Source organism: Haliotis cracherodii, unplaced genomic scaffold (genome assembly GCF_022045235.1).
Source record: "Haliotis cracherodii isolate W230 unplaced genomic scaffold, xgHalCrac1.p SCAF_2, whole genome shotgun sequence".
In the NCBI taxonomy this organism is placed as follows: domain Eukaryota; kingdom Metazoa; phylum Mollusca; class Gastropoda; order Lepetellida; family Haliotidae; genus Haliotis; species Haliotis cracherodii.
Window position 1 is genome coordinate 50566786 of NW_027266275.1, and position 12388 is coordinate 50579173.

General features: G+C 39.4%; 1 protein-coding gene across 1 annotated transcript; it reads right to left on the reverse strand.

Annotated features, from left to right (window-relative positions):
- Window positions 1-3000: 3000 nt before the first annotated feature.
- On the reverse strand, window positions 3001-8825 carry LOC139467652 (glutamate receptor ionotropic, kainate 2-like). The gene is made up of 6 exons (XM_071249176.1): window positions 8754-8825; window positions 7339-7491; window positions 4239-4545; window positions 3763-3980; window positions 3361-3626; window positions 3001-3226 (listed from the first exon to the last, which is right to left on the reverse strand). The coding sequence occupies exons 1-6, from the start codon at window positions 8823-8825 to the stop codon at window positions 3025-3027; spliced, it is 1218 nt and encodes a 405-aa protein (XP_071105277.1). The 3' UTR covers window positions 3001-3024.
- Between the last annotated feature and the right edge of the window lie 3563 nt (window positions 8826-12388).

Below are 12388 nucleotides of genomic sequence, written 5' to 3' on the forward strand. Positions count from 1 at the left end.
ATGAAATTCAATTTTAACTGAATATTTCCCATATTTAACATGAAGTAAATAGCATATAACAACATTATTTCATGTGTCCTTCCATTATATAAAATTATCTTCTTTAACTACATGTGCAATCAAAAACGTCAACTAGCGGTCATTAGCGGCACATGTGACTAATGTACCCTTGGGAACCATTATGATATTCTAAAGGAACATTGCCATATTTAACATGTAGTAAATAATTATATACTCTTCAAAAGAAGAAACTTGACATAGATGTAAAGCCACTTTTTGCCAGTCAAACAGAAAGATGATGTGTCTATAATTCGCGAAAACACACGCAAAGCACATAAACGTAGCGTTTGGGGATCAATTTTACAGCTTCATCCAAACGCAACAGCCTGTAAAAAAACTTGCATCACAGGATCCTGCATTTAGGCATGCAGCCCCCCCCCTGCTAAATGAGTATAAAAATCCACATCAATGGCTGTTCATACATGTACAGTCCTTATAACGGCAGTAGAGGCGGTGACAGAATGCCAAGACTGAATGCAGCTCAACGGAACAAAGCCATTGGGAGATTACAAGCTGGAGCAACTCAGCAAGAAGTGGCCAGGCACTTTGACGTATCCAGACAGACAATATCCGCACTGTCGACTCAATACAACAACACCAACAGAGTTGACGACAGACCAAAGTCAGGAAGACCAAGGGTGACAACCCAAGCACAAGAACGATACATCCGGCTGCGACAACTCCGAGTGAGTGAGTGAGTTGGGTTTAACGCCGCCTTTAACAGTATTCCAGTTATATCGCGGCGTGTCAGCTTAATGTGGGAGGAAAGCCCGAAGTGATGCAGGTCTCAGACGTTTACCACTTCGGTGAAACCCACGAGCACGGGTATGGTGCTGACAAACCTAGAAACATAATCGGGGAGAACCAGGATTCGAGCCCACAGTCATAGGTTTCTGGCGTGCTCAAGGGACGCAACTCTGTACAGCGAATCGCGGCGCCTTAGACGGCTGGGCCACCCGTGCCCCCGCGACACCTCCGAGACCGCACAGCCACGTCTACAACCACACAGATCCCTGGGGTACGCAGGATATCAGATCAAACGGTACGCAACAGACTGAGGGAGGCTGGACTTTTTGCACGAAGACCTGTTCGACGTCATGTATTGACCACACGTCATCTGGCAGACCGTCTGCTTTGGCGCCAACAGAGGGTTAGATGGGCACGTGCAAGGTGGAGAAATGTACTGTTTACTGATGAGTCCCGTTTCCTACTCACACGTGCTGATGGGCGCGCACGTGTCTACAGACGTCGGGGTGAACGTTACGCTCCCAACTGTGTGCAGCAGGTTGTCCAATTTGGCGGCGGGAGTGTCATGGTATGGCCCGGAATTCATCACGGTGGTAGGACGCCTCTCGTGCACGTGGCAGGTGCATTGACAGGTGTGCGTTACAGAGACTTGATCCCACAGCCTTACGTACTTCCTCACGTCAACGTTCATGGCGGACAGTTCCAGCAGGACAACGCTCGACCGCATATTGCACGTGATTGTCAGTTCTTCTTACACCACAACAACATCCAGACATTACCTTGGCCAGCCCGGTCACCAGATTTGTCCCCGATTGAGCATCTGTGGGACGAGTTGGATCGACGCGTTCGCAAAAGGAATCCACCGCCCCAAACACTTCCGGCGCTTCTTAATGCACTTCCGCATGAATGTCAGCACATCCACCATCGTCTTCTTGACAACTTGATTGCATCCTATGGGTCGGTGTCAAGCGGTGATTGATGCACGTGGTGGGCACAACCGATACTGACATTTGCTGTACCCCTGTGACATTAACTGTATCGCGTACGTGTGTCTGTCTAGGTGACATGATTAATGTTTTGAACATTGTGTACATTGATCTTCAAACAGTGTTTCAATTATGGTTTCTGTGTCCTATTTTGAAACAATCGCATTATATTACACTTTGAAAGTCAGTGTCAAGTTTCTTTTTTTGAAGAGTATATATTAACATTATTACATGCGTCCATTATATCAAATCTCCCTTAACTACAAATTGATTGAAGCATGTCATCGATCCCAATTGCGTGGATCGATGCTAATGATGTCAATCACTCGATTGTCTGGTCCAGACTCGTTTATTTACATACCACCGTCATATAGCTGTAATATTGCTGAGTGCGGTGTAAAACAACAAACCAAACCAAAGCCGAAACCTTAACTACATGTACAACAAATAATGTCTTTGGATTTTCATTTTCATAGATTAAAAATTAAGAAATAAAACTGTTATAATAAGTACACCATGTCCGTGTGCATTAACAACTAATCGTGATTGTACACTAAACAATTATTCTGTCATACTGACACTCAAACAAATATATCCGAAGGAAGTTTATTAACGTTGGCAAGTCTCGATCATGGCAGAAACGAAGAGAGTCTCGGCTCCTTTTTGTTATATTTTATTACGATAATTAATACGAGAATTAATCTGTAAAATCTTTTCATTTCAGCCACAAGATGTAAGTCAAACTAAACAACATAGAGGTACCTAACGGCATTGAAGGGTTGGTTGTTATATGAAGTGTCATCGAGGTATGATTCTCATAAATAAGGCAGATGATTCACACATCATTAAAGAACACTTTTGTTGCGAAGAATGGACACACATGTATTAACCCACTGCATTACTATCATAATTAGGAAGAAGGATGTACAAGCGAACTATTGTGAAAATGGAACATACTGTCAACAAACACCCGTTCAAATTCAACCACTTAAATCCATTAGCAGTTAACACATTAGCCAGTGCGATTACAAGAGGCTAATGTTAACGTTCTGAAATAGACCAGGCATATATGATGCACACATCTCTCTATGATTATGAAATATATCATTGCTTGAAGTAGTTACCCTTATCACACGTATAATAGTAGTGTAACTGGGTCTGTCCTCGAACATTCATATAGCATGAAACCTTTCAAATTTTCGCGCACACATACATGATGACTATCTTAGAATTATATTTTTTTCAAAAAGCACTCGACTGCAAGTATTATACAACTGATGCCAACGCTAACTGCACAAACAACAACGGCGGCTTTCAGATCTGTCAAAACGAATTGCGTGTTTCCACCTTCGTCATTGGTTTCAAGTTTCGCTTTGGGTTTAAATGTTTTCAGCATATTCTGGATTACTCCGTTTTCATACAGGGCTGTTAGTCTGAAATAACCACAAGTATTGATAAGGAGGCAATACCCATTTATGTTTACAATCACAGCATATATTGTAGTTCTTTTAATACATACATCGTACTTATCATACACACTATCGTAGGAAATTACGAACATACTTACTTGTTCGAAAATAGCTCAGCAAGCGGCGAATGAAGTGGAAAGGGATACCGTAGCATGACTGAGACAATGCTGTGTTTCATTCGCTCCACATTAGAGTTGTTTGCAGATATGGCATCAAATATAGTCTCGTACTCAATGAATGCATGCTGTCCCGATAGTAGGAGGGCTGTGTGCCAGTGAAGTTCCTCCAGCGCCCCTTGATGAACTGGTCTTCTACTGTCTTTAATCTTTGTCCAAATCTTCTCAAGAACAGAATCGTTAGACGTCTAGAATAGAGATACTTGTGTCACTGATATACATATTAAGCATTATTTGGAATAATTATAGTTATGTTAATCCTTTTTAAACAACACTTTTATTCGGCCCAAGTTGTTAAAATATTCGAAAATATTAATTTCGTACCTGAAGCATCTCTTCTAGATAAATCGACTTTGTCATCACAATATTAAATTCATTATTTTCGGCCAGCTCTTCGAGGTTTGAAAATGGAACATAATTCTTCTTCACAGCATTAAATGCAGTTTGATTCCCAGTGTAGACAGCAATTATAATCATGCATACAATACGCCAAGAACCCAGCAGTACACGTCCTGATGAAGCTGTAGGTAGATGAGGTGATCCTGACAATGAAAAATAAAAATATGATAAACATTAAAATATGAGCGATATTCTTATAACATTTCACATATAAGCCCATAAATCTCCGTGTATTTTGTTAGTCTGGAATTCCGAGCAATTAGAACCCATGATAGTACATGTTCGATGGCTAATGTTGTTCAGTTAAACGGGTATACCGCTGCAGCTACTTGACGTTTGCTATTGAACTGGATGTGTCAGGTATTTATTCTTGTCTCCTTGCATCAACAACCTCTTATTACCTTGGTTTAGGGCAACAGCGACTGGAGTCTGTATCACATCCATTTTCCCAGGTGTGAATGTCGTGCTCTGTCTTTTCCAATATGCCAGTTCCAGACTTGTATACAACAGTATAACCCATACAAATCCGACCAGACCCCATATATATACTTCCCACGAATAACAGTTTAATAATAACAGCCATTCACCAGTGTATACACTTTTTCTATATGCAACTTGGATATTATCTGCACCGATAATACTTGAAAATGACACAATACGTTTTCTTTCGTCCGTAAAGCCAAATGGAATCCCAATGAGATCGACCTCCTGAAAAAAAAAATCTTAGAATAGTACATATAGGAAAGAGTTCTGTTTATGAGAAAAATATATGAATAATAAAACCAACCAGTGTTTACAGTACATGCAAAAACAGAAGCAGATCCATACCGACCATTTCCTGAGGCCCGAAAACTTTGCCGTCAGAAACATGTGAATTTATCAATTCAGGTGACAGTTCACCTCACCTATATGTCTGTGTATTTAGATTTATGAATAATATGCATTAAGGTAATGCATTGATTGGTAATTATGATTGGTAAACTAGTATTTCATAATTAGTATACATGATACTTGATATTCTACCAACTGTGCCGCTTGTATACCTTCTCTCTTAATTCTTAATTGATCTTATCATCATACACATAGTTGCCATCTGATAGCCACACAGTGTCGTCAGTTATGTGTTTATTTTGTTTATATTGTGTTATATCATGGCAATTTGTAGAGGTAGTAATTTGTAACGTCTCAAGTATTTTAAGTTGTAAGTTGGCTTAACACCTGTTTAACTGTAACTACTGCTCTGTATGTTTATGTTACATTAATGTATAAATATCAAGTATAAATATTATTTCTGGTGTATGCATCTGTGTGTTGATACCATGTGATTTGTTTTCTTATTTCATTTATTAGTCAGTGAGTGAGTTTGATTTTACGCCGCTTTTAGCAATATTCCAGCAATATCACGGCTTTTCATCTATTAGATATTTTCTTTGTATTTTTTATGCATATTTGCAGAGTCAGCATATATAACTAGCAAGCATATGTGCATTGCACATCAAATAAAGATCCAGCTGACCAGTCACATCCGAGTAGGTTGTTCTGTGTTTTGTTGCCCTAACCGGAGCCTTGCCCGCTACTACATATCTAAAACGCAAACAATACCAATCATCGTTACACAAATGAACTTTATCGCATGTTCCTGACCATATCAACATACCTATATAGATGATTAATATCAGTTTTCGAAAAAGAAGAAAATCTTTATCAGAATCACAATTATTAATTTACATTTTATCTAAATAATTGTTTGATACATCAAAGCAACATGTGTTTGGTACGCATACTTTCTTGTATGCCGGTTATTGGTTGATCGTTTATTACGTTTGCGTTAAATGCCATAAATACAATTCTTGACGAAGGGTTAGCTTCATAATGGATCACTACGACTGCCAAGTTCAAATGATTCCGTCCTGTTTTCACTACAACTGTATAAACAAGCATACTTATTAACAAGGTACACCATGTTAACCCCATGAAACCAAAACTGTAAAGGTGTGACATGTGTCTGAATATTTCGATGTTACACAATTTGTAATACCAGTACATAGGTTGTGATTTCAGTGCGTTATTGTCTATAACAATGAATTAACAAATTGTGTCATAAAGTACACGCATACGTCACTGGCTGCCATCCCAAGCAATCCTGTCCAGCTGTTGTTGGCAGTCAAATATCCAAAAGATCCGTCACGCGGTTCCACAAAATGGTGGCTGCGTGAAACAAATATGTTGAAAATACAAGCATACTCTAAAGTGCACCGACAGGCATCACACAACACCAGGTATCATCACTCTTTGATATTGATTCGTAAACACATGTTCATGGTATGGTCGGTATCCTACAATCGACTCTTCTTTTAGCAGATATTTCTTATGAAAGGGTTTTGTCGTTTTTATTTAAGATCGGAACAAGCTTATATGTAAATTAAAATGGGATAAATGTATATATGTTACGAATAAATCTACGGCAAACATATATGTATCGGTGATAAAAACTGCCGGGCAAAAGAAAGTATACACCCATGTTTGATGGTAGCGAAATATGAAACAAACAAGAAATGGTTATTCGATAGTGGTATATTTGATACGGGTATCATAGTTGTGTTTTGGACCGTAAGGTTACAGTGTTTCAGTGACTGTTTTCAGCCTGTAACGTTTTGATAACGTTGTAATCTAAAGTCAAATCCAATTTACAAATGGATACTTTCGTTTGTCCGGTATTTTCTTTCATTTATCATTTTAGAAAAGATCCGACATATACCTAAAGTTTAGTGTGCGTCCCAACATGTTGAAGAGTTCACAGCACAATTGCTCATAAACAACTACTTCATCGCCATGGACAATACGGCAATATGGTATCCACTGACAAAACAAAACATATATTTATTCTGCATGTATCAGTGATATTTGTGGTTGAACTCTGTGGAACGTTATCAGTGTTTAAGCATAGCACATGTCATATTCTACTACATTGATACAACAAATGGTTGTTGTCAATGTCAAGGCAATTTAGAGGATTTAAAAAAAAACATTAGTGACCTCCAGCATGAATAGAAGAATCCTTCACGTGTCCGGGGAAAAGAATACACTCCATGGAATGTATGTACTTTTTGGTGAAGTTTATGACAAATACTGTACAGCTTGATCACGATTCAAATTTTATTCATATTCTGATACGATAATGGTAGACATATAGACACGTATTATATAGTCAGATTACCTCAACAACACCAATCGTAAGGTTCCTTCCATTAAGCCCGTATCTAGTGTTGGGGAACATCCTGTCAAAACTGCATTCTACCCCCTCAGCAGGACACCGATCGTGAACCTTCTTTAAGTTCCGCCCTTTCGTATCCCACATTAAAGTCTTAATAGTGAAACAGGTCTTTGACGATGGTTCACGACATCCCTGTGAATACATAAGTAGCGTAATGTAGCATCATTATGCACATTGTTATCGAAGAGCAGTGTACCTTTGTATCTAACATTATCAAATATGCATACCTGACCAGGTTCTTCAGCGTGAACAACTGCCACATTGTCCAGTGTCGTCTCAGGAACCATTAAGGATGCATCGTGGTGCTTGCATATGAACATCCACTTTGAAAAGTGACGCAGTAGTGATCTTCTACCAAATTCCTTGTCTAGGTATGTCACCTAAAATAGGTCAATTCTTAGTCTTTATGTGAACATCTACGTATGGTGTTATCGCCATTGTCATCTATATCAATATATTTATACATAAATTTTATTTATCAAAGCCATGAAAATAAATACATAGGAGAGATTGGGCCACATTGAGACAACAATATGTTTTGTTCCATATCTTCTGTTGCAGTCGGTACAGAAACAAAACAACACATCATATCATTAGAGCCTCTAACGACAAACATTGGAGCAAGAGAACTTTGAAACAACATTAGACAATCTTAGATATTAGCAATTGAATTTTCTTTGTCACAGTCCACCCTTTGTCCAGGTGCATGAGAATACTTGTTTGGGCAGTTTAGGACAATCACTTATTGGACTGTAGGCAACAGAATGCAAGACTAGATTTGTTACATTTGAGGATTTTAACTTTTCATCCCTATGAAACCAATCATATTTTGACAGACAAAAGATATCCCGTTTGTCGTAATGTCTAATCTCAAATAACAACATATATACATATTTATATTTCAAACCATGCCTTGTATCGTATTCTGTTCAGCGACCGAACTACAAACACTGTCCTTGATATCAGATTAATGTTAACCCCCGATCTTGTAAATTCCGAAATAGTGTATGGCTACTTATACCAAACGTTTGGTTCATTGCCAGGGGTTACATTCATGTCAGTGAAGACAAAGGTAATGGAATATGCTGTTGAGTATTTTTCAATATCTCCAAAAACTCAAAATGCCCCAGTTCACCACTAGACAGATCTGTTATCAAGTTTCATCAAGAAAAATTCTACACTTTGGGGTTCTGCTCCAGAAATGCGCACCACCTTCATTTTCAGTAAAGGTCTAACTTGTCGTCATAAGAAATTTAAAAAACCCGTTAAACAATAAACATCCCAAATTCTCAGAAGGCACCAGTTCATAATTAGACTGATCTGTATACCACGTTTCATCAAGACATATTCAACGGTTTGGGGGTTCTGCGCTAGAAACGAGCAAGGGACGGAGGGCACACTGGCGGACGGACATGCTGATCGCTGTAACACCCCGTTTTTCATGTCCCATTGTACGCTACACATACCCATGCTTTCTTACAATTTCTGAATCAAATAACCATGTGGCGAGAAGAACATCCTCAATAATCATGTATTTTCACAAAAGTATTAAATCAAGTGAATGTGTGTGTCTTTTCATAAAGGAGTTTAGAGTTGGATGTCTCAATTTTACATACAAGTGCAAAAAGCAAAGTTTACTCACCAAGATTATGATTTCTGTTTCTGCCTCAAACTTGGCAGGGAACATGTCACGACGCCTACGGGGAAGGGTCATGTGATTGCAGAGCTATAAATAATTGTTTAACAGGGTGTCCCAATGCAATACACTATCCCAATTGCAATACACAGGGTGTTCCAATGTGCCCCGGTCTGCCCTACATAATGCATACGGAATCTCGGATAAGAATATTTACATTACTAATTAGACACCATAAATACATACCTTATCTATTATCTGTTGAACACAGTTTGATTTGCATATAACGATGAAGTTAAACAAATCTCGAAAGCTATCCAGGTTATTGATTGACGTCCTCATAATGCTTTCCAGGTGATTTGCACTATCATTTAGGTAAAACCTCATGGAAGTGAAGCCTCGGATACTGACAGCAGATGACAGGTGGTTGACATCTTCATCTATTTAACAAGGTATACAATATAGCTACCGCACATTGATGAACAGTAAATAAATTGAATGATAAGATTTCCAAAGTATTCAAAATAGTATCATGACATTGTAGCTGTATCTCGTTTGACTAAATATTACCACATTTTCTTCAACAATATAATATAAGCAACGTGATTATCTTTGATGAAATTGTCAACCAACGGGTTTATATCTTAAGGACATCCATATGCCTCAGAGTCGAATTGATGATTGACCTATTTCGGAAATTAATACACATTAGAAAATACTTCTTTCGAAATCCTAAATGCCAGTTTAAAATAGTGGTATTTGCAAATGTAATGTACGAAAGGCCGAGTTGTTTTCCAGTTTAAAATTGCTGAACATTTGAAATGACACTCTAATTATCATCATCAATATTTTTCACATAGTATTTGATCGTAAAAAATGATTTCTGTATAATTTGTGAAAATAGTCTGTGAAAGTGATACAAACCCTAATTGATGTAAACATCAACCTAGAAACTACGTACGTCAAATTTGACGTAACATCGTGTTTACAGCATTCGTGATGACAAGATTCAGTGGCACATATTTAATGAACTTTGACACATATATTATACAGCTTAACCATATCAGAAGGAAACGACAAGGGTCACATAGAAGACGCATGAGGTCTCTAACGCTTCTAGTCAAAATTCATGATTTGACGAAAACATACAGACAGAAACGGTAAACAATCTCTTTGGCAGAGGATACTGAACAACTTCCAATTAGACAATTGATTCATTACTCCAGTGTCCAGTGCCCGATCCCTGACGAATGATAAGTGTTAGATTTTAATAATGGCCACTATTATTAAACATATTTTATTGTCCAAAAAGACAAAGGGATTGGGTACAAGTGCAGCACTTATTACCGCCATACAGTTATACATAATATTGCATAATGAAAATGGACAATTTACAGTTGAAGCTTCACACTGATGGTTGAAGCAGGGCATTTCTGCAATATTTTGATGAAACAAAACATTTTATACATGTGTTTGCACATCGGATACACTTAGATTACCAGACGATACCGTTTTTATTACAAGCTTTCGCTCGTTATATACGTTTGGAATCAATAGATGTAAAAGAAACGGTATCCAACGGGGACGCGTGTAGTAATACATTCGATCATAGAATGTTCTCTAAAAGGTGACACCTGGAAATAAAGTGCGCAGCTTTCTCCAATATCGGTCATAGGAAACGGTAAGATGCCGATTCTAAAATCGTGTTCATAATACACTGAACCGCAAAAGAAACGTCACCATGGGTAGATATATGAGAAACTTTATTTGTCCAAACACTGTAAACATATTTTGAGACATATTAAAAAGATGAAATTTTTCAAACCTGATCATCAAGGTTAAAATTATGTGTCAAATGTTCTTAAAGTGAAACACCACAATATTATCTGAGAAAATAGCACCACAAGTCAGTATCTCGTGTGTCCGCCATGTGCACTGATGAATGCCGTGCAACGTCAATACATGGAATGGATGAGGCGGTTGATGAAGGCTATAGGCACTTGAGCTCACTGAGGAACGCCTGACGCAGTTCAGCTGCAGTTGTCTGCCTTGGTCGGACGTCATTTAGCCGTCTTTGAATCTCGTCCCATAGGTGCTCAGTGGGATTTAAATCGTGACTGAGGGCAGGCCACTGCATGGTTCTGATGCCATTCTGCTGGAGGAAGTCTCTTGTTCCTCTCACAGTTTGGGCACGGGCGTTATCATGCTGAAACTCGTGGATTCGGCCAAGTGAGGTATGTCTTGTGGTCTCAAGACTTGATCAATGTACCGAGCTGCTGTGACACCATTGCCTCTTTCTGGACCGATGTTCTGGACGACCACAGGGCCGACCCTCTGTGCAAGACCAATTCCACACCACCATGTGATGCGCGGACCACCCCACAAGACTCTCTCAACAACACAAGCATCCGAATAGCGTTCCCCACGGCGTCGCCAGACTCTCTCTCTCTCTCTGTCTCTCTGTCTCTCTCTCTCTCTCTCTCTCTCTCTCTCTGCCATCTGATGTTGAGATACAGTGACAGCTGTCATCTGAGAAGAGGACTCTTCTCCACTGTTATGCGCCAATGCCCACTGAAGACGGTCCCGGCGATGACGTGGTGTCAGAATGGGTCCTCGGTGTGGCCTGTGACAGTGGAGGTGTCTCCTCGTCAATCGTCGACGCACGGTGTCCGCACTAATGTGTCACTGGTGTCCCCGTGATCCGTCGAGCAGATACCGCAGCTGTAACAAAGCGATCTTGAAGATGCTGTCGCACAATCTGACGATCCTGACTTCGGGTGGTGACCCTTGGTCTTCCACTACGTGGTCAGACATCTGTAATGTTGGTGGTCTGATACCGTTGCTGGAACCTGTATATTGTCCTTAGGTGGACTTAAAATGCATTGGCTACTTGCCTGGCGGTTTGTCCAGTTTGCAAGCGTCCAAGGGCTTGGTGTCGCAAATTTCTTGTCAGTCTTGGCATGTGGCAGCAATTCAACGACGAATGGATGTTATCTCATCTGGGTTGATTTTTATAGGACAAGAAATGGTGGAACGCATGTGCATTTTAATTTACACGGAACTCACGTGCATCGGGTTACCATGGCCGTTGCCGTGATGCGTTTGGGCGATCGGTTTTATTGTCATCTGCTTTTGGGTTTTTATCATCAAATTTCTTTTTTCCGGCCAAGGTAATGTTAAATTTTAGAAACTTTGACAAAAAATTACCCAGATATTTAAATGACAACTTTTCATGCAATGTTACTTGGGATGACGTTTCCTTTGCGGTTCAGTATAGCATTTATATACACAGACATCACCTAGGTAAGAACATTTGCGTTCAACGGAAACTCTAGCTTCAAACTCGGTTCAGTGTAGGTGAGCCGTGAGGGGAACCCGCGAGACGGTAGACTCATTGAGTCATTTCATGGTGGCTGTGTGATTTCATACGAGCATATGGTTCATTGCTTATGAAATTGGTTGTAACTACCATTGAACTACAAGATCTGTTCCATTTCGGAGCACGAATAATTCACAACACTAGATTGCATCTGTTGACATTAGGACCACATTTCTAATGACTGTCCACTTGGTCCAAGAAACGCTACACACATTTTCAACACGATGTTCAAGGTCGTTAGTAGACGCGATAATAATCTCTC